At 35.8% G+C, this 24,511-nt stretch overlaps 1 protein-coding gene across 2 annotated transcripts in view; it reads left to right on the top strand.

The window, feature by feature from the left end:
• The window catches only part of LOC120629788, a 149,530-nt gene that overhangs the window by 117,018 nt on the left and 8,001 nt on the right, over nt 1–24,511 (top strand). The window contains exon 1 of one of the 2 annotated variants that reach the window (XM_039898831.1): nt 21,474–21,681. The exons of the other annotated variant lie outside the window; for it this stretch is intronic. Within the exon in view, the coding sequence (XP_039754765.1) occupies nt 21,474–21,681 (208 nt within the window). Of the gene's footprint in view, nt 1–21,473; nt 21,682–24,511 lie in introns of those variants that run through there. 2 annotated transcript variants of the gene reach the window in all.

Genomic DNA, 24,511 nt, shown 5'->3' on the forward strand with positions numbered 1-24,511 from the left:
TCTTATAAGAGCTTACAAGTCCTACAGAATAAGTTTATGCGCATGGGCCACGGGCAGCCCGTGGTTCGTGCGCAACGTAGATCTCCACCGAGACCTCGATCTTCCCACCATAGCCCAGTATTTAAAAAAAATATCAAAGTCCTACTTTGAAAATGCAGTCCGACACCCCAGCCCCCTAGTGGTCGAGGCGTCCACTTAAACCCCCGCCCCCGACGTCGAGCCTAGGCGGGGACGTCCGAAACATGTCCTTTACGACCATGACGATCAAATAACTACCGACAATGTGTCCCAACAGCACACAAACACACAACCAACACAGCGTCTTCACCGGCGAAGACGAGGGCCCCGATTTCTGACGTCATCCGTACGGGGACCCTTACCACGGTCACGGGGGCGTTCGGACTAAACAATGATTAGTCCAAAAGTCCACCAACAGTCAGATTAAAGTCGAACCGAGCCGAGATCCGAGTCCCCGCAGGAGGCACCCTACGTCGACGTCTCCCACTCTCCCCCCGATGTCGTCGAGCCCTGGGGCTCTTCTCATGGCGAGCTTTCGCGCTCGCCCAACTCCCCCGGTGACGCCGTAGCAACCCCTCAGGTGGTTATCGGCAAGTGTCCATCCGAATAATAAAAAAAAAATCACTTAATAATGATTCATTGTAAAGTCAACATCTCCTGAGGATGCTCCGGTTTCGGAGCGAAACGTACGTAGAGGGTACATTGCCGAGGATCTATTTGGTGTGGAGTATACGGATTGAAGAAATTATAAATTACACCATACAGATTCAGCTGCTGTTCGCGGAGTAAAGCAAATTAAGCTTAATTTTCATAATATATTGTTATTTCAACTCACTCCACTATCAGCACAAAGTTCTATTGATTGATGCTACATGCGCGTTGGCGAGTTATAACGATTACGCTTAATTTAACGATTATAACCGAGACCTTAACCAATTCACCGCGAATTTCTGAAAATCGGGCGGGTACTGAGAATTTTTGACAGAAATCCGATACGAAATATTTCCCATGCCTGCCTGCCATTGTGAGCGATTATTAAGGAGAAATTCTCAGGCATGCAGGTTTCCTTACGATACCGTTTCCTTTAACGTTGAAGCAAGTGACATTCTAATTTCTTAAAACTCGGACCCCCCAAACTACTTCAGTTTTTGATGTGAAACATCTATAGGCGGAGGGTAAAACTGATTTTTGGCGTGGCGACACAGGCCGTGGCGACGCATCGCCACGCTATTTGATTGATTTTTTGTATTTCGTACGTAACAATAAAAATGAATATTAATTTTTTAATAAAACAGTCATTATTAACCGACTTACAAAAAGGAGTGGTTATCCATTTGGTTGTATTTTTTTTTTATTTGTGGAACAAATTTGTAATGCTTTATCTTTTCATTGTGCAATAACTTACAGAAAACAATTTGTTTCACATCTGCCAGGCGTCCCGTGACGGCTCACACGTTTTTTTTTATTATACGTTATAGTGAATAGGCTTTTTTCTAGGCAAGCGTGCTCCAACCTGGACCTCATCATTGCTTTCTTACGGGCATGATTGTCGTCAGTTGGGTAATAGTAGTTTATATTTAAACTGGGTTAACATAACATAGTTAAAGTATACCCATGACCGCCTTGCTTGTAGAAAATTGGAATGGCGCCCACTATACGACACAAATTTACAATTTACTAAGAAAGTCAAATTTATGCGTACTCTAGACCATAATTCAGATCCAGGTCATTAAACCTTTTGCTATATAGGGTGGGTTCGATTCCCACAACTGGAAAATATTTATGTGATGAACATGAAAGTTTTTAGTGTCTGGGTGTATATTATAAGTATTTTTGTATATTATTCATAGAAATATTCATCAGTCATCTTAGTACCCATAACACAAGCTACGCTTACTTTGGGGCTACATGGCGATGTGTGTATTGTCGTAGTATATTTATTATTTATTTATTTATATAGTGCGAAGGACATTTCATTATAATGTTACTAGCTGTTGCTCGCGACTTCGTCTGCGTGTGATTTTGTTTTTTGATGTAGCGATTAAATTTAGTTGTAGTTCTAAAAAAAATTAAAGTATTCAGTATCGGTATGCCTTAAATGAGTGGTTTGCTGCTGTCCGCTGAAGAGTTCTGTCCTCTATCTCCAAAACAACAGTTTGGGCAAAATTAACATATATTATAACCTCTCAAAAAGAATTATTTAAATCGGTTATAATTTGTCGGAGTTATGGTGTAAAATCGTCAAAAACTTTCATCCCCTCTCCCAAAAGAACCAAGCTTAATGTCGGGGTAAAAAGTATCTTATATTACTTCTAACACTTCCAAGAATATGTGTACAAAGTTTCATGAGGATCGGTTAAGAAGTTTTTGCGTGAAAGCGTAACAAACAAACTTTCATTGACATTTATAATATTAGTAGGGATTCTTGGTCAACAGTTTAAAGAAGTTTTCTAAATTCATGTTTTGCACCATATGTTTTAGATTGAACCTGCTGCGGATCATCATCATCATATCAATTAACGGCCCGCTACAGGGCAAGGGTCTTCTCCCACAATGAGTTCGTAGTCCACCACGCTGTCCCAGTGCGGATTTGCGGACTCCACACCTTTGAGAAAATTGACGAGAAACTCTCAGGCAAGCAGGTTTCCTCACGATGTTTTCCTTCACCTTAACCAATACACCGCCAATTTCTTAAAATCGGGCTGTTACTGAGAATTTTTGACAGAAATCCGATACCGAACATTTCCTATAAACATTATCATCATCGTCACATCACCCAATTAGCGGCCCATTACAATGATTGTGATTATTCAGGTAAAATTCTCAGGCATGCAGGTTTCCTCACGATGTTTTCCTTCACCGTTGAAGCATGTTATATTTTTATTGCTTAACATACGAGTAACTTAGAAAAGTTAGAGGTGCGGAGATTCGAACTCAGCCATCGAACTACTAATATATACTAATAATATATATATATATATATATATATATATATATATATATATGTATATAAATAAATAATAAATAAATGTACTACGACTATACACATCGCCATCTAGCCCCAAAGTAAGCGTAGCTTGTGTTATGGGTACTAAGATGACTGATGAATATTTTTTATTTAATAATATACATAAATACTTATAATATTATATATATAAACACCCAGACACTGAAAAACGTTCATGTTCATCACAATAACATTTTCCAGCTGTGGGAATCGAACCCACGGCCTTGGACTCAGAAAGCAGGGTCCGCCCACTGCGCCAATCGACCGTCAAATAAGGTAATATAAATAGGTATTATTATATATTATAAGGTCATAAGCGTGAGAAGTGGAAAAAGATTAATGTTTAATATATAACTGTCCTACATTTGAATATCATTGTAACGCAGATAGCTTGCGTGACTTTTGCTCATTACCAATCCATTATTGATTGCAATACAATTATCGCTTTCAATCGGCCAAACCTTCGTTGTCAGTTTCAATATCGCATGGTGTTTATTTATGTAAACTACGGCATCCAGCTGCAGTTGATAAAACACAAGCCGCACAGTTTGTAACTAGTATCGATTTATTAAGTGGCTACCAACTAAGTTGGTATAGAAGCAGTTGCCAACTAGACTTCTATAATGTATATGTCACTGTAAAATTGTTAATAACGTTAGATAGTTGCGATGTAAATGTACCTACCTAATAACTATAACCTATAAATAATATACATCTAAATAATTTGTGAAGTTTTTACAATTTTGTATCTTGTAGTTGCTATGTGTTATAAAATAAAATTTAATAAAAGTTAACTAAGAATTCTTTAAAATAATTGTGTTAAACAATATAACCTAAAATAAACTATTTAAAACTAAATAAAATCTAGAACGTCTTCGAAACCACCGCAGCGAGGCACAGTTCCTAAGATGCTGGCAGCATTGCCCCTTTGGATGGCCAAACTAATTCGTTGGCCAAGGTATAGACGTTGGCCAGCTCTAGGATCACCGGTAGACTCGATAACCCTTTTAGATAGTTCTTTGAAGAGAGCTCGTGAATTATATTATTTGTTGCTATGTGTACAATGTGTAATGAAATAAATAAATAAATAAAATATTTTTTTAAATAAATAGAAGTTTTAATAGTAGTAGTAGTAATCACCATATAAACTCATTAACTGAGACAGGGCACGGTTCTCCTCCCAGAATGAGAAGGGGTTGAGGCCGTATTCCACCACGCTGGCCCAGTGCTGATTGGTTTAAGAACATTATGGTAAACTATCAGGTATTTAGGTTTGCTCATGTTGTTTTCCTTCACCATTGAAGCTAATGTTATTTTAATTGCTTTACACGCACGTAACTTAGAAAAGTTAGAGGTCCGGGATTCAAACACGTTCCCCCGAAGTGAAGTCGAAGTCGTACCCACTGGGCTATCAACGCTTAATGGTAAGGACTTTTGTCTTTCTATCCGCACGCATCGAAGGAAGACATCGTGACGGAACCTGCATGCCTGAGAGATCTCCAATATGCATGCATGCCTGAGAGTTCTCCATTATGAATGTATGCCTGAGAAATCTCCATTAGAGGAGACCCGTAGTGGGCTGGAAATAGTTGGATTTTAATGATAGAAGTGAGAGATAAACTGACAGAGTTTAACTAAAAACGTTAGATTTTGGTACCTTCCTAGGTTTTTTTTTAAATCTTGCGATATATAACCATAGATCCAAAGTTTAATAGAAAGCAATGATGACAATTATATTAGGATCCTACGTTATTATACTAACCCAGTATAATTACGTTCATTCATTTTTCTTTAGAAGACAATCACATAACTTAACTAGCTATAGATACCTAAGTTGAAACGTCAATGTGTATAATTTCTCATTACACGCTACACTGGACTGTGTTACATCATAAAGGGCGTCACAAAGAACTTGATCAAAGTAGATACTTAATTTAAATGCATAGTATCACTTCCCTACATATTTTAAAATGAAGTACCTACATCGATTTTGTCTTTAGCCTGTTTCTGCAAAAAGATCTTGTAAATGATTTATAAAGGTTTAACAAAAATTTTAAAACGGTAAAGATCTGTAGTTTTTTTTTTAATTCCGTTATAAATTAGCGCTTGACAGCAATCTCACCTGTTAGTAAGTGATTATGCAGTCTAAGATGGAGCTATCTAGTTCTTTAGGAGTATAAGTAATAAGCTTGAACCTGGACATTGATGTTAATTTTTTTTTTTTTAATTTAATTTTAATTTTAATTCTATTTTTATTATTAACATTATAACCTTATTAATTAGTAAAATATTTTTAGACATTTATTTTGTTATTAATGTAATTAATTTTGAAATTATTTGTAAACGTTCTGAAAACCTGTAATAAGCTGAACATTCACTTAGCTCGCAACGTAAAAACTTGGACAAGAAAAAAATTATTAGCGGTTGGTTTTCCTAAATAAATAAATAAATAACTGTAATTATAACACAACGCCGCCAGAAGCCTCCCACCAGACCGGACCAAAGAAAATTCTGAAATCGTAAATAACAAAATTCAACAGCGCTCATTATTACGCCATTGCGCCAAAAATATTTTTCCATTAACAAATAAAGTATCTGAATTTGTTAACTTTAAACTAAAGCTGTAAGGGATTCAAACGCGCCAGAAGAAGCTGGCAACAAACTAAGACCGGTATATCAACATCATCGTCAACCTGTCAAATCTATAAATGGGCTTTCCAGCACTAAGAGAATACTGCAAAACGGACCAGTAGTTCCTGAGAATTCTGCACGGCTTGGGCAGGAGACAATTTTCTCCCCGGGGAAAGGATAAAAAAAATCTTCTTCCACAGCATTATCAGCTCTCAGACCACTGGCGCACAAGCGGAAATAATATCCAAATAATATGTGTAATAAATAACAAATGGGGGTAAACTTCTCATATTCCCTATTCCCCTGCTTTAAGTTGACGGCCGACCCTGCTTCCTGAGTCCAAGGCCGTGGGTTTGATTCCCAAAACTGGAAAATGTTTATGTGATGAACATGAATGTTTTTCAGTGTCTGGGTGTTTATCTGTAAATAATAAGTATTTATGTATAATATTCATAAAAATATTCATCAGTCATCTTAGTACCCATAACACAAGCTACGCTTACTTTGGGGCTAGATGGCGATGTGTGTATTGTCGTTATATATTATATTATTTATTTATTTATTTATTTATTTAAGTAGGTGGACCCGGTAATTATCCCTTGACAGGCTATATTTTTTGTCTCCTGACTGTGCTAGCCCTGCTGAGAGATGTCAAAATTCAAAAAGCTCAGCAAGAAAAGCTCTGCCGGCAAGAAGCTCAGCAGTTGCTCTTTTCCAACATCAAAAATTTACATATTACATTTTAACATTCATTTTTCTATCTTGTGAGAGATGAAAGCGGAGCCTTGTCATTAAGAAACTCATCAATTGTATAAATCAACCTCGCTGTAATAAATGTGTTTTAACACATTCTTTAAACTTATGCATTGGTAGGTCCAAAATTACCTTAGGAATCATTTTAATCAAGTAATCAACAGACATACAAACAAACTCTTCAGCTTTATATATAAGCATTATACATTTAAGATAAAAAAGTACCTCCCTAAAGTACTAGAAACAGTAGCAGAAATAAAAATGCTCGAATTGATTAACATGCCACGTCGGCGTGGGAAGTTATGATCGGATAAAATTTTAACCGGATTTTAACTCTCCACCGAACTTATCCAGCTTTTATCTGAGAACGTTCCCAACTTTAGTGGCTTAGTGCTTACCTTCACTTTAATGTCTTACTTAGTACGACTACAATGTTGACAAAGTTATAAAAAACTAGTAGAGATAAATGCTTCTCTTAAGAAATCACCCGTATACTTTTTGACGACCTTCCTAGAGCAGCGGTGAGCACTGTAGTTTTAAGTTGGAGTCCCAGGTTCGATTCCCGACTTGGCAATTTGGGAATTTATTATTTCTGAATTTTTTCAAGTCTTGTCTCTTGGTAGGCTGTGGATGTGGCTAGTGACCACCCTACCGACAAAGATGTGTCACGAAGCCATTTAGCGTTCCTGTACGATGTCGCGTAGAAACTCCGTTAACAGGTTAGCCAGTATCTTAGACTGCAACATCACTTACCATCCAGTGAGATTGTAGTCAAGGGCTAACTTCGTAGGGAAATAAAAAAAATATTTCTATACGGTGTACATTTGTAAATCATTTGATCAATTCATTTATAAATCATCAATCATTTGTAAATCACAATGAACGTGAACATTTGTTAAAATAAGTTACATATCATTTTAATGATATGTAACTTATTTTAACAAATGTATCATTAAAATGATATGTAACTTAACATATTTTAACTTTTTTAAATTATTAGGTATATACATCGTGATTTAAATACGTATAAATATATTTTCTTCTTGCTAAAAAAACTTCTCATTTCTAATATAACTAAAACAGAAAGAAAGCCATTTGTATATATAATAATAAAAATAAGATATACTCTATAGTATATTTTACTTGTATTAACTACTAGTAGGTTACCTACATGTTATTGTATGTAAAGCCAAAGAAATGAAAAACCAGACAACGACAGCTTTAGTGTGTATTTGGCGCCAACTGTAGTCGCGTCAAACCGCGTCCTATTAACATATATATATAATATCTATTTGTATATCTTAATACTATTTGTATTTTTATTTTAGCTATTTTGCATTTTAACGAATTTGCATATCGTTGTATAATATTTAGGCTCATACCTGTTAATATCCGGCAACCACACTCTCTCTCTCTCTCCCTCTCCCCCTCTCTCTTAGGCCTGCAGGTTTACCCACGATGTTTTCCTTCGCCAATAAAACAAGAAAATTTAAATTGCTTAATTTAAGAACGCACATAACTCCAAAAAGACAGTTGTGCGTGACGGGGCTCGAACTCGGTCTCCGAGAAAACAGAGCCGAAGCATTAATCGCTAAGCTATCACTGACGTCATGGGCTCATCCTTTTAATTTATTTTTATACAGAATAATTATGAATAACTCTCAAACATTTTATTGAGCGCAATATATAATAAAAAGTAAACTTAGGCATCATTAAAAGTGACGTAACATATAAATTAAATAAACGTCGCCCCGTTAACATGACGGCCTGGAAAATTAATGTCATGAAATAATTTCTAACTTATTAAGCCTTTGAAATAGTATAGAAGTCAAACTTGCCGAGTGAAGCTCGTTTTGGAGCACTTATTAAGTGGAACGAGGTAACGTACATCGATATTTATTTTTGCTATATTATTTTAAACAAACTATAGGCAGAGCGGTTATAGCCCTGTGGATAATACTTCGGCTTCCATCTTCCTCTCTAACTTTTTGTGATTAAATATCAGACGCTTCAACGTTGAAGGAAAGCATCGTGAAGAAACCTAACTGAGAGTTGTCCATAATGTTTTCAACGACGTGTGATGTCTGCCAATGCGCTCTTGGCCAGCGTTGTGGACTACGGCCTAAACTCTTCTCATTCTGTGAGGAGACCCGTGTTAATGGTTTTATAATGATGATGGATACTTAGTTACTGTTTCAAAATCTCAGCACATAAATGTAGCGTTAAAATTCTAACTAAATAGATGGACGATTGTTCTAACTCCTGAGTTAGAACAATCGTCCATCTATAAATATTGATCTACTAGATGTTTAAAAGTCTCCGTGATAAAAAGCTTACACTCAGAAGCGGGAAGCCCATTTTGATTAGTTCCTAATTAAAACTGAACAGATAACTGATCCGTACAAAGCTGTCTGACATACTGCAAATCTAGTACATTAGTTACTTAGCAATTGGAGCTTGCAAAAAAAAAAAGCTTTTAAAAAACAAAGAAACAGAACTTCTGTGAAGTTTCTGTGTACGCAAAAATGAATGAATGAATGTAGGAATATACTTTTATTGCACATCACAAAAAGTGCATAAAAAAAGAAAAGTATAACAAAACAACGTATACAATTTGTAAAAAAAGGTAAAATGTACCACAAAATAAACGGTACATTCATTTTAAAACTTAAACTGTAACACTTTTGAAAGAAGCAACGGGTATCAGCTAGCATAAGAGATAATTACATCTTACTGATTTACAAAATTCTATCGGCTTGGAGCCAAGCGCATACGAAAATTTCATAATTTCGTCAGTTAAACGAAAATAATTACTGTTATATATAACATCGTTCCCCGTTCCAAAGATTTCAAACAAATATAAATTAAACCCTAAGTTGCATGTAGTGTAACATAATCAATTGAGAAGAAGAAATAATTTACTGCACACAAACATTAAAATATACATTAAAACAAGAATAAACAAAAGAACAAAAATTTTAAGCATTATACATGCAAAGGCGGCCTTATTTGCTGCAAGCAATCTCTTACAGGCAACCTCTGGCAAAAGGAAAAGCTTGAGCTTAAATTGGTTTTTTTAACCAAATTTTGATGATAATGAGCGTTCTTCTTAGCATCATAATAAGAACGCTCCTTAGCCGAGGACCTTTCGGTTCATCGGTCTTCTGACAAATCAGCCTATTGCCACTTCAGCATTCTCGCCTCGGTTACTTCGATTCTTTGTTTAATTAAAAAGTAATTTCTGGAACAATTTTGAGAATAGACCCATTGAAAGTAATCAGCCGTGGAGTGACTGAGTCATTAAACATAACCTTGGTCATGTCTTAGTTCATCCGCAGAACAACACATTGGGAGACAGTCTCTACATTATCAAGCATCTGTTTAATCTCTTGCAGTGGACCTGCGATGATGAGGATACTATCAGAAAAGCGGAGATGTCTTTGATTACCATAAACATTGATGCCATGTTCTTTCTAGTTTTAAAAGCATTTGAGAAACAATTTCGGGGACAGTACATCCCCCTGTCTCACCCTTAATTTGGAAGTTTCACGAACTTGGAACGGACTGACAAAGTGCAAAATCACCCAAGTTAACTGAGAGACCACTACACTGGGTCAATTAGCAATGCACAGATAGGACTATAGTAATTAATGGAACTATTATGCAAAGCGGCTTCGTGTTAGTTGTATGCTATCACAGTTTAATAGTGTATGCTTGGTTTGATACCGTGTGAATTTAACATAAAGTACGTACCTACAGCTTATTATATTATCAGCGGGATTATCTGAAAGCTTTTGGTTGCGTAGTATCTCCTAGTGGTTGTCATAATCATTAGTTTATTAAAGAGAGTATAAGAGTCCAGACCCTTCATGATGGCCCAAGGCAGGTTGACACTTGATGCCTTATAACGATTATTATCACACTTCCTAACTACACGGCCGAGTGGCGCAGTGGGCAGCGACCCTGCTTTCTGAGTCCAAGGTCGTGGGTTCGATTCCCACAACTTGAAAATGTTTGTGTGATGAACATGAATGTTTTTCAGTGTCTGGGTGTTTATCTGTATATTATAAGTATTTATGTGTATTCTATTCATAAAAAAATATTCATCAGCTATCTCAGTACCCATAACACAAGCTACGCTTAGTTTGGGGCTAGATGGCGATGTGTGTATTGTAGTAGTATATTTATTTATTTTACAAACCTGGTAAAACTGAAATTCCTAAAATTCCAGGTAGGTTTATTTATTTCAAGATATATAGTATAAACAGTTTTTAAATGCCGTCTGTTTATAGTAACATCTGTAAATGACTTAGTATTGGCTAGCTGTAAGTATACTAAGTATATAAATAAATAAAAAGCTGTTGGTAGTGATCCAACGAGCGATTTGGAAGGCAGATTCCATGGTGAAGAAGCCGGCACGCGTCCGCCATGTGCGAAGGTTCCCGCCCTTTTCGTCTCGTCAAATTTAACTAAAACTTTCCATCAACAAAAGCCGTGGTAGCTCTGTGGTTACACAGAGCTATCACTGCTTCGACTTCATTTTCGGGTAGCCGAGTTAGAATCCCAGCACGCACCTCTAACTTTTATAAGTTTTGTGCGTTTTAAAAATATCGAATATCACTTGCTTCAACGGTAAAGGAACATTGTGAGAAAACCTCCATAACCGAGAGTTCTCCATAATGTGAGAACATTGGACACAAAGTGTGTGGAATCCACCAATCCGCACTGAGCCAGCGTGGAGGACTACGGCCTTAACCCCTTCTCATTGTGAGAGGAGACCCGTGCCCTGTTGTGGGCCGGTGATAGGTTGATATTATTATAATAAAACAAACCCACGAAGGATTTCTTTACTTTTCCCAGACGATATACGTAGATAGCACACATCATGTTAATATCTCTATATTAATTTAAATCACCCATTTTATCATATATCATGCTCCATGAAGAAAGAAAGGCTGGCAAAAATAACAGAAAAATGCTAATATGGGTTACAAGAATACAATAATTTTACAGTTGTAATGTAAACAGTTCCATTCATAACTCGGGTGCCTTATATCTTGGCTTTAAGCCAGCTTGCCTTCATAGTAAGTATACAAACTTCACAGTAGTTTGTACGCATACAATATATACACCTGTAACCGTAAGGTTGTAAGCATCGTGATGACGCCTTTCGAGCGGTGTCATGTAGCGGTGATAGCTCAGTTGGGACATCGGCTTCACTTTCGGTGGGACGAGTTCGAATCCCAACACGCACCAGTGACTTTTCTAAGTGTTGTGCGTTTTAAGTAATTAAAATATCACTTCTTTCAACGGTGAAGGAAAACATAATAAGGAAACTTGTATGCCTGATCTTATATAATGTTCTCAAAGGCCTGTGAAGTCCACCAATCCGCACTGGGCTAGCGTGGTGAACTACGGCCAAAATCCTTCCCATTGTGGGAGAAGACCCCTACCCTGCAGTGGGTTGGTAAAGGGTTGACGTGTGTGATAAAACTAGTGGGTCTTTTTTTTCTGTAGAGTATTAGAGTCCCGGTTCAACCCGGAAAAGTAAGAACAAAGTTTGAATTGTTATTTAAAATTTAAAAACTCCCGACTTTCAATATCGTGTCCATTATTGTTTTAGTCAAGATTTCCATTTGATACTAATACTAATGGAGTTGTAAAATAATGCGACATTTTGTGGTGGCGGCCATCTTGGATTTAAAATTTGTCATTTTGTATACAGATACGATATACATATTTACACTGCATTTTTATATCTCAAATGGCAGTTTTATTATATATTATACCCAAGCACTAATCGCCTTCAAAGTCAAAGTCAAATATTTCTTTATTTAAATAGGCACATATATGGCACTTTTGATGCGTACATTACATGTAAAATATGACATAGAAGTGAGTTGATGGCGATAACTAATTCGTCAACTTAAAACTAAAGCTACGTGGTCTAAGAAGAAGCCCACAACAAACTTAGCCGGTTCTTATTTTTTTTGGTATCACCATCTCACATTGTCATTTAAATCTATTAAAGAAGCAACCTGGTTAGAGCAATTATTTACACCTAAGCATTTTCATTGTTGACGTAGTCCTTAATACTGTAATAGGAATTTTCTATAAGCTTACGTTTAATACAAACTTTGGACTTTTCAAACGTTGTAAGTAGTCTTAAAGTAAATGTATAAAAATTATAACACATTTATATAATTAATTCGTCGCTAGCGTGTATAACTATCAGTAGCCGAGAATGTTAAATATGTAGTCGCTCGAAGTCGGCCGCTTTACATTTGCTATCCATTGAGGGTGCGCTACAGACTTTGGAGACAACATAGGGTGGATATGCCAGTCTAAACCAATTAGGGGTGGTTGTTCTCAGGTTTTTTAGGGTATTTCTTATTATTGTTATATTAAATAGCTTCAATGTTCACTACTGTTTTATTTTTTGGATTATTCGTTATATAATTTAATGTTATACTAGCTGACCCGTAGAACTTCGGTTATTACCGGAAAACACAAATAAAATTACATTTTCTAAAAATGAATCCTAGCTAGATCGATTTACCGCCCCCGAAACCCCCTGTATACTAAATTTCATGAAAATCGTTGGAGCCGATTCCAAGATTCCAATTATATATATACAAGAATTGCTCGTTTAGACATATAAGCCACTATAAGATATACGAATTGAAAATTCGATTAAACTTTTTATAAATTTTAAATGCATGTAAAAAATTTCGGAACCGACAGGATTTGAACCTGCGACTCTCTGGCAATCGCGGTCTGAGCGGTTTTTCCAATTAAGCTACCATCCTACCATCGATGCCGAAATTAGTATATGCCTTTTACATCAGTGTTATAGCGATTGTAGCGTCATCTTTTAAGAAACGTTGCAGTTTCGATCTACGTTTTCCAAAGGTCCATATTACAATGAGACACGTTTGAAACAAGAGATGACACATTTGAGGGAGGAATTATCAATTTTATAAATTTATCGATTTATTTTTCGATTAAACTATTTAGTTTTATAATAACAAATAAAAAATTACGTATGCGCGAGGAGCTTTGCCTCCCCGCGCTTATCTAAAAAAAAAAACTATGTGCGAATTTGCATCAAAATCAGTGCAGTGTGTTGAACCCACGATCGTTATCTGTTTGGTACAAGAAGCACTTCTGCACCCACAATATTAGTATGGATTTAAAAATCCTACAAGCACCTAAAAATGTAGTACTCGCCCAAAGTTAATAATAGCGAGAGTTGATAACAGAGGAAAAAGTGATTTTCTTTTTTAATATTTTTTATGCGAAGTACTTTAGATGAAGCTTGTTCAATCTGTATCAATTTGTTACACCTGTAAAATCAAACTTCTTATCATCAATATTACCTAAATCCAATTAACTTTTAGCGATATTGCTATTCTTAACTATCACCTTTATTAAATCTCAACTTTGATTAATTTTGAGATAGATAACCAAATTCTTCAACGGGCAATATTTACTTCGGCTTTTGGCTACGTGGTTTTTGACCGAGAAAATCGAGGTTTTTGTTTTTGCTTGGCTAAAAATTCACTTCGCAAACAAAAAAGTCTTTTATCGTTTTAAGCTTACTCAATAAATATTGAAAAAGACAGCACAAAAATATATAGGATATTTTTCGATGCATCCTTGATAAATGTTTTCCGATTTAGGGATATCAATTTAGGGATATTTATTGGTGCTTTTAGAATTATCTTATTATTACTATTTATTTAACTCTTTATTTGTACACAACTATGAAGTTAGGAAATAAAAAAAAACAATAGAAATACAAAGATGGAAGAAAAACACAAAAGGCGGCCTTATCGCTTAGTGGCGATCTCTGCCAGGCAACCTTTGGATTCCGACAAGATGAGCGAGAGCGGACCGGTGGTGTAAAATTATTATAAACTTAAAAGCATTTGAGATAGACTCAGAGATAGACACAAAATATAACTATTATAAACCTAAAATCGCTTCAAGCGATAAGGCCGCCTTTGCGTATATATATTTATTTACCATTTGTTTTTGTTTTCTTTATGTGCAATAAAGACTTTCTATCTATCGATCTATTTACCGCCATCTAGCCCCAAAGTAAACGTAGCTGGTATAAGTGTACTAAGATAACTAATAAATATTTATGAATAATATACATAATATAGGCACAGATAAACAGCCACACACTGAAAACCATTCATGTTCATCACACAAACATTTTCCAGATGTGGCAATCGAACCAACAGCCTTTGGACTCCGAAAGCAGAATCACTGTCCACTGCGCCAATCGGCCGTCAAATGTCGTTAAGTTTATTGCTTTCCTTACGCACTTGGTCTTAGTTAGAGGCGAACTTTTAGTATGTATTTATCACAACAAACCCAATACAAAAATGTGTATGACCAACAATAATCATAAACTTGAGCGTCGTACACATAAAATCCTTGAACAAAACATAAACTTGTGTAAAAATACGGCAGACGTAAAGAGTACAAGCGTATACCGTAGATACCTAATCCACTTATCCGAAACTTGGACAATTTAGTTACCACAGTTTATTTATTATTACAAAAGTTACGTATATATTGTTCTGTAGAACAAATGTTTGTTCGTGGGAGCTATAATAATGATTGCCAACGTCCACAATTGGACGTATTATATCCTTTCCAGGGTTTTTCACATTCCATGCTCTTGTGCAGCGAATTCCTGCAACTTGCTAGATGTTGTCTGTCCATTTATTGGAAGGTTTACCCAAAATATCAAGTGCGTTGTTACAACTTTAGCACCTTGGGAAGTTCGGACCCGATCGTGCACAGATCTCTTTTATTGTCTTTGGAAAGCTTGCTGTCACTTTTCTGTGTTTTGTTCTTTGATTGGCGCCATTTTGTAAGTGTAACGTTCCAAGGAATTAAAGTTACTACAAAAAAATCGTAAAATAAAAACATTTTATTATGAGTTCTAGAGACATTCGTATGTCAAAAGAGGCGCTTTAAATGGGGACAAAACTTAAGCTGTCATTTGGTTTTTTTAAGCACCCACCAAGCATGTCTCATCAGATGTTTAGTGGTAAACCTTCGCGTTTCTGCGTGTTTGAAGTGAAAAAGAATTGCCGTCACATTTTTCGGTTACGCGTCACATTTTTCCGTTACGCGACATCTTTTATTGGCGTTGGAAAAAAATTACCGTCACGTGTTTGAAGTGAAACTTCTTTATTGGAAAAAATTCACCGTCACATTTTTCGGTTACGCGTCACGTTTTTCCGTTACGCGCCATCTTTTTTAATTTTGTGTCACGAAAGTTTTGGACGCAAACAGCCTCAGACCACCGCTTGACTTAAGACCTCTTCCAGCGGGCTCATAATCACCACGCTGCACGCTGGGCAGACGGGTTGGTGATCGCAGTTGTAGTAGTAGAACAGAGGAGGCTACTACCCGTTCTAATTATATTCCCTTAATCGCTTCGTACGACTCCCGCGGGAAGAGGAGGAGAGAGAACTGTTAGCTAATACCGCCGTTTAACAATAAAATGAAGTGGTAATAGGACGATATTTAGGACTTCGGCTTCACTATCGGCGGGCTGATTCGAATCCCAGCAAGTACCTTTAGATTTCTAAGTGCGTTTTTTAAGTAATTAAAATATCACTTGCTTCAACGGTGAAGGAAAACATCGTGAGGAAACGTGCACACCTGAGAGTTATCCATAATGTACTTACGCAAAGGCGTGTGAAGTCCACCAATCCGTATCGGGCCAGCTTCACATTGCGGGAGGAAACCTTTGTAGTTGTTGATATGATGATGATGAACTATGCAATTATTGTAGACATAGTGTTATACAATATTATAGTGTTATACATGTTTATACACACCATGTTCAACTACGATAGCTTGGTAATGGAAAATAAACTTTCGATATTCTGATATTTATCGCTTAAACGAAATTTTTACCACACAATCTTTTAAACCTTTTTTCCGACTTCTTTTTTCTGCTATATCTTTTAATTCTCCATACTGACTACTCGGATTCACTTTCCGAAAAGGTAGCTTTACGATGTAACGACCACTGTCATCTCCAGTGGTAGTGGTATTATAATATTCCTCATACTGTTCATCTTCCTTTGACATCAGTTCCTTCTGCACATCGGTCTCCAATTCCCAAAATTTTTGTAGCAATGTGTTTACTGACTCATCCTGAATATGCGAACTGATGACGTTGATAAAACAATTGCTATCAGGATTGTCCACCGCCTGACCAGATAAAATAGCTTAGCAAAGTGGTCTAAAAGGCCTGATTCGCTGAAAAATTCTGCCAATAAACTATTCACTAAGCTGTTAACTCTACGAAGTTCCGAGTACTCGGCAAACATGAACGAATTATTCGATCGATTCCAAATAAACCAATAAGTAAAGCACTTTTGTATGAACATTGAACATACAAGGAACTTTACCAGTGCCCAGTGAGTCGATCGAAACTGATCAAAGTCAAAGTCACATATTTCTTTGTTCAAATAGGCCCATAGATTAATGCAACATAAATACATAAAAAGCATGGTAGTAAGATGATGGCGATAACTACATTGGTTTTTTCCCGTTATAAATATATATACATAAAGGACGACGCACGCGTGAGACTTTATTAAAATTACAATCTCATATTATACTAATACTGTACTCATATTTTTTTTATTTATGTTTCTTTTCATTATTTCTTATTTATGTTGTTTCATTACATATTATACATATTTATTTAAGTAATGATATATTTATTTTATGGGTACATTTATATGTGCACCACCAAACTATTATTCTGTATGTATTCTGTCTGTTTGTTTTCGACGCCATTGGTTGCCTGTAAGAAATCGCTATGAAACGATAAGGCCGCCAAATTGTATACGTTGTTTTGCAATATTTTTCTGTGTTATGTACTTTTTGTGATACTTGTATGAGTATATTCATTCAGTCATTCATTCAATTCTTTATACCTAAGCATTAATGTGCAAAGACTTGTCTTAGGTGTTCATGTAGGAGACACTTTGTTTTTTTAATCTTAAAATTGCACTAGCACTAGACTTTCACTACACTACACTAACTCAAAAGGCCTTCTGACTAAGCCGTTTGAGCTAGCAACTTAGTCCGTATTGTCGAGGAGCCTCAATGATGAAGCCCATGAACATAGGCTTCATCATCATGTGTGCGTGGTTGCCTAAAACATTAATTAGGCGGCAAAGTTCTAATTTCCGGGCTATGAGCCACCAAAGATATAGTCACTAGGAAAAAAATACTATATTTCACTGGACAGAGACAGATATTTTTATATGACCCTGTAGACGCGTTACTTTATGAACTCCTATGGCATCAATAAAGTGTTTAACTGCCGCCTTATTCGGCCATATACAATAATACGCCACCAACTTTAGTGTTGTCACTGTCAGGAAAATAGGTAAAGACCACCGCGTACGCGACTAATATTGAAGCAATAAAAACCACTCCACTTTAGTAGAGTTTCAGCCTAAACCCTTGGATCTAGAAAGCTAAAGATTTGTTTATAGGTTCCCTGTATAAAGTTAACAAAGGAATAAGCCAGTTTTATAAAAAAAACATCGGGATAGGTATCTAAGAGGATTTATAATTTTGCTTTAAAGAGGTTCTATTTCGAACAGAAATCAGAAGCTATTTACGTAACTACGAATAATTATTATTGGAATTCAAATTCTGTCATTCTTATCACTAATAGATACTTCATTACTCTTAAGTTTTTAAAATCGCGTACGGGATAAAATCAATGCGATGCGTTCTAAAGACGCCATATAATATCATCTACCACAGATAAATTATTTTTTTTTTACAATTTTTTTGTATGCTTATGTGGTGAACAATAAATATATATTCATTCATTCATTCATAAATAACATCTCACAGTTTTTAATTTTATATTTAGGTTAAATATAATTCCAATTAGTAAACACATATTAATAATTATAAACTTACATTTATATACAGATTATATATCAGTAAATCTAAAAAAAGGAGGGTGTTCTCCGGATCTACGGAACAGATTTCGAAAATTATTTTTGAGTTGGATAACCAATATAAAATCACGCTACGACCAAAAGGAGCGAAACTTTCAGAGTTTCCGATTTTTGCGAGGTGTTAAAGGTTCAAGTTACGCCAAGAGAATATAATAATGTGATCTTTAAAACTTCAAAAAATAAGTTCGGTATTTGTCTTTGACTTGCGAACGAAGTCACGGGGACCACTTTTTATAATTCATATAACGTAATTGTACTTTACGAATTCTTAAACTTATTTTTTTACTACGTAAATGCATTCCTTTTATCATTCAATAAAAGGCTAACAGTATTCACGTGAAAAGCATAGTATTACAAAATTCACCTAAACCTTAAGACAAATATCTCTTTGACGTAAATTTAGCAAAGGAGATATGTTGCTAGAGCTATGTCAAAGGTCAGAGAAGTTAAACATTTAAATACATTCCTAGGTATAATAGATAAGTAAATAACTCCAATTTCTAAACTAGAAGTATAACGGAACTTTGGTCTGGTACTAAAAATTTCTTGATAGAAATACCTTATACTACCGACCCGACCCTATCCGGGGATTAAACCCCGAACCTTCTGATCTGCAGTGAAAAATGCTAACCGCTAAACCAAAGAGGCAGTTTAAGCCATATCATACCGAGGATCTATTTAAGCTTTTCCAAAGTACCTATACTTTTGTTATAAAACTCCCCTGGCTACATTTATTTTAATATAACCATTTAATGGTAGGTAATTTAGAACAAAAGTGTCCTTGGAGAATCAGAGCGATCTAGAATTATACGCATTAAGGATTTTGTGAAACCATTAATATAATTTGAATACCTAATTTTGATTTAAATGGTGCTTAATTAAAAACGACTTTTGTCGAACAGAGAGTGGATGAAACGCTCTAATAACCTACCTAACTAGGTAAAAAAATAAATATATTAAATAAATATACTACGACAATACACACACCGCCATCTAGTCCCAAAGTAAATGTTGCTTGTGTTATGCGTACTAAGATAACTGATGAATATTTTTATGAATAATATACATAAATACTTATAATATACATATAAACACCCAGACACTGAACCACATTCATGTTCTTCACACAAACATTTTCCAGTTGTGGGAATCGAACCCACGGCCTTGGACTCAGAAAGCAAGGTCCCTGCCCACTGCGCCAATCGGCCGTCAGTCGGCTTTTAGAGCTGAAAAAGCTCAACCCGGGAAATATTACCACCGTCCTTATTTCTGCCGCTAAGAAGCATTGCCGTTGTCTAAAAGGCTTAAATTCCGGTGTAATTACAGTCACCTGCTTAAAACCTACGCCTCAGTTTGATGGACACAGGGTGGCATCAGTGGCGTGCACTTGGTTTCTTACCAGGGTATGCATACATCAGGAAAATGGCATAATACGGCAAAAACCCTCCCGCTATACGAGATATATATAAATTTTAGGGTATGCAGTGCTTTTGTGCATGTATGAAGTGCACGCCACTGGGCGGCATGTTTCTGGACGTGTACCTGGCATAATCTGGGAATTGTTGCTCTGTTTACAGATCCGCTATCAGCTTGGCTAATCAAATATATCTATAAAAAAAGGATGTTGATACCATAGTGTTTAAAACCATCTAAATTGAAAGTTCACAGCACCGGCTAAAACCCAATATGCACAGAAATGTAAACAGTGCTTATTATTAAATAAACGACTTGACAATAATAAGTCCGCCTCATAATCTGGTTACAGCGCCCTCACAGGGTTCCATTTGAAATGTATACATTAGATTGACATTCTCTTTTGAAAAAAAAAAAATTATATAATCGATGTGATATTGTTATGGAATTGTAATTGAATTAATAAATAAAACAATGGCTGCTTATTTTAATGGAAATACCCTTAACGCTACTTAAATTTACACCTGGCGAGCATGATGTATTTCAGCAATTGGTTACCGCAGTTTCGTATAACTTCAATAGTAGGTGCGCAACACGGGAATGTTTTCGTTTTCTTTTAGTCTTTGATATTAACTAGTTATATTCGAAAATCTAAACGGTAATCAGGAGCTTATCGGCGAGCTTTTACGTAAATTAATTCTCGTTTCGACCTCGGACCAGCTAGCCGTTTCAATGCTAGGTGATCATCTTGCGTACGCGTTAACCGTGACCTGCTCCCGAAGTGTAGCACCGACAGACATGCCAACTTCCCAATTAGGTCGGCAGCAAACTTCGTCACACGTATTATTTGAGTTCGATCTAAATTATAATAGTTCTATTAGCTAACTTACATTGCATGAAGCAGTATGGCTTTATTATTATTGATGTTTAAAAACCTTACTTTTAGGACATTGACGTAAAGCATTTTAAAGCTGTCTTTTTATAATAATATTGCTTTAAGCGATCGTAGTAAAGACCCCTGTCTAGTTTCGAAGTTCAGGTATTTAAAATCTCAATCCGTTTATTTCCGCCGTTAGGGCAGTTTAGGCATACTTGACCATCGTTAAACGTGTTTTTTTGTATTAGCGTGATGACGAACTTCATGTAGAGCCTTGCTAAGATATGAAAATTAAACGAATTGGTGGTATTATTAAACGCATCACTAGCTGCAAATGTTCACTAATTTCTAGTGCATTAACAACCTCAGTATATTTGTATCAATAGAAATTAATTAAATTTAATTCGTTTCATTTATTTGCACAGATCGATAATAGTGACGATAATAGAGTAATAAGGAAACTAATATCTATTAACAAATCTATTAGTCTACTTGAGACAAAACCTGTTTCAAATATAGCCAAAATTTTCGAATAAAAAGAGCAATACAATTTTATTGGTATCTAGATTCCAATGTATCAGCAAAAATTCGTTGGAACATCTATACATGCCTTAACCCAAACCAATGTGCAGCCAAAACTGAATAGTGAACGTGAGACGGCAAATTTCCGAATATAAACCGACTAAGTCTGAACTAATTAGTGATTTAATGAGTGCGAGCGAGACAGCCGTGGCACGCATCCAAGATGAATTTGATGTTTCGGAAGAACTTCAGCACGGAGAAGACGGTATCGGGGAGCAGTGGAGGGGGGAAAGCGAAGGGGGCGCTCGGCGCGGGCAGGAACGCCAAGCGTCGGGACCGGGAACGCTACTCTTGCATGGAGGAGCACCACTATCGAACCCACCTGTTCTTCTCAGCTCCCAGGGCCAGTACGCAGTATAACGATGGCTCAGGTAACTCGGGAAGTAAGGTTTAGTTCCATTTAGTTAGTGCGTGGTGTGCAGTGTTTGCGGTGTGCGTCAGTGGCGTAAGTTTTGTTTACAAATTACTTATTTCTGTTTGCATAATAACGTGCTACGTACTAGAGATGAAGCGTCTACGAAATCACTACGTCGCGTTGAATAGTTGTTGCAAAATTCATAATGCATTATTGGAAATCGTCGCTTAGCTTAGGGGGCGTCCATAAATTACAACTTTTTGTAAAACTATATTTATACCCGCCAGTATAATGGTATGTACAACTCTTTTTGAAAATGGAACGTCTCATAGACTCATTCCGAATACATTCCATCGTAATATGGTATACGCCCTCCACCACACCACATTCTGTGCAGTTGGGTGTGGAAACCTTACACATTAAAAAGGAGTATTTGCATTGCATATTTTAAATGTTCATTTGACTTGTGCGGTATTGCTAAGTGAGCAAATGCAATCTATTAGTTTGATCCATCTGATTTCTAGTAGGCTTGGGTTGTGCCGAGCTCACTTAGCGTTGTATAACGTCGTCATTGTTTAACTCTACCACCGCAGATTTTACCGAGAAGAAGCCGGCAAGAAGCTCAGCAGTTGCTCTTTTTTTACACCAAAATTTTGCAATTAAAAAGTGCTTATTTTGTTTTTTAAGACCAATGACTGCTTCCAAGCAATCTTTTCATTATTAAATCAGTTTTTTATTCACATCATTGTAATTTTGTTTAATTTTATAAATACATTGCCTTAACTTATACATCCAAAAATACCTTTGGAATTGTATATTGTATTGTAATAGACTTCAAGTGACACGGGACCAGCGAATTTTTGACGCTTGTGTCAAGCTATAAATAGACTTCTATAAGTAGATACTTAAAGATTTCTTCCAGCAGAATCACAGTAAAGATCGAATAAGAACATTATTTTGATTTGTCAATATGTAGCCCACGTGGCCAATGGCGAGCACGTAGACTCCGTTAGCCATGACTGCTCTAGTACGTAGTACGTTATTTAATACTCAAAATGCTACCAGTGAGATGTTATTATTTACTTCAAGAATCTATAGCATTCCGCAAGAAATGTTCTACCTTACTGTTTCTGGTGCAAGCCTGAATCATAAGGCACGGCATCAAGATTGTATTTAGCACTTATTTACTGATAACATACTTTACCTAAGTATGTCTTTTTGGTTATCCTAATCACCTTATCACCTTATGTCAAGTAACGTGACTCTTGCGATAATGTTGGATAAATATAATTTATGTTTATGAAAAAGAGGTAGGTATTTACATCTCACTGCGTAATACAGTTAAAGGAAAAAGATAAACGAAGCCCTCGCGAAACAAAGGCATTGTTCTTAAAATAATAAAACCAAATCCATAGCATTTAGTTATTCGATATTTTATACTCAAATTTTGTAATAGTTTTTGTAACTTAAGAAATTTTGAAACGATTACAGTAACCAATCGGATCTGCCGTCACCGCACGGCAAAAACAGTAAAACTGTACACAATTTTACAGTAAATGCAATTTCCATTGGTTCTTATTATTATTATTATTCATTGGCAAGCCTATATCGCATGTGCCTATTCAAGTTGCGTTTAACTTTCGCTCGGTTACTGTAAGATTTTTCACAATGAATTAATTAGAAAAAAGCATACATTGCTCGCTCTTTGCATACAATCTTTTTACTATTTGTTGCACATAATGTTTAAATATAAATTTTAAAAAAAAACTATTAATAAGCCGTAGAAGGTACTTTATTAGCTAGTACGAATTATGTACATCGACCTCTGAGATACAATTACAGACTTAGGCTATAACAGTTCGTTTGAGGGGGACCCATTTACCGTGTATCTTTTTTTTTGCACTGTGACGTCTTCCCAAAAGGAATAATTGGCAGTCCGTAAGGCTGGTTGCCATCTTTCACTTCAATATATTCCATTGCATAGTGTTTAACCGAGCAAAGCAAGAAAAAAGCAGTTTTTTAACGTCATGTCTGTCTACTGTCGGTAGTGACTACCACCGGTTCGGAAGGCAAGGATTCTCCGAGAAAAAACCGGCAAGAAATTCTATTAATTTTAAATTAAATATATATTTAAAAATCTAAAAAGGTAAATGGCGTGCTCATTTAGGGAATGTTAATCTTTAAATACATGGGTCTTTCTTGCCCGTGTTACTACCAGCTGTACCGCTAGTAGAAGCATCAGCAATAATATAGTCCCGCAGCCAAAACACAAGCAATGCCATTTGAATTCAAGCAAAGAGTGTGCGTCCAGCCTTAACCTGCTATCTTATCTATACTATCTGTGGTAACAGTGTTTCTATCTATCAATGTTAATCTTTTACTGTACAAAAGATTTTATTATTGTTATTTTTACACAAAAGCATAATCTCTCAGTTCTCTCTATCTTTTTCTGTTAATTAATTTTACTTTATTGTAAACTTTATTGTTTGTAACTTTGTAATTACCTTATAATTCCTCTATTTTATTTTTCAGTACTGAAGTATCGAATGCATGATAATTAAGTGTTATTTAGTTTATTTTGTTGTAAATAATTATCTAATTATTGCTGTTTTAGGGTTCCGAAAGTCATGATCGAAAAACCGAACCCGTCTGTGTTATAAGCTTTGCTTTTGTTGTAAACAAAAGAAGATTGCAGGATTAAAAAAAAAAAAAATGATAAAATATCAGATTAATCTCTCAACACGAAAGAGATGATTCAAACGTTTACAAAAGTCCAGCTAAAGAAAATAGTAATTGCTGTCAATTCTATTATACTCAAATCTCTAAAGTAAACTAAATTGACAGGT

Source organism: Pararge aegeria, chromosome 15, assembly GCF_905163445.1.
Source record: "Pararge aegeria chromosome 15, ilParAegt1.1, whole genome shotgun sequence".
Classification (NCBI taxonomy): domain Eukaryota; kingdom Metazoa; phylum Arthropoda; class Insecta; order Lepidoptera; family Nymphalidae; genus Pararge; species Pararge aegeria.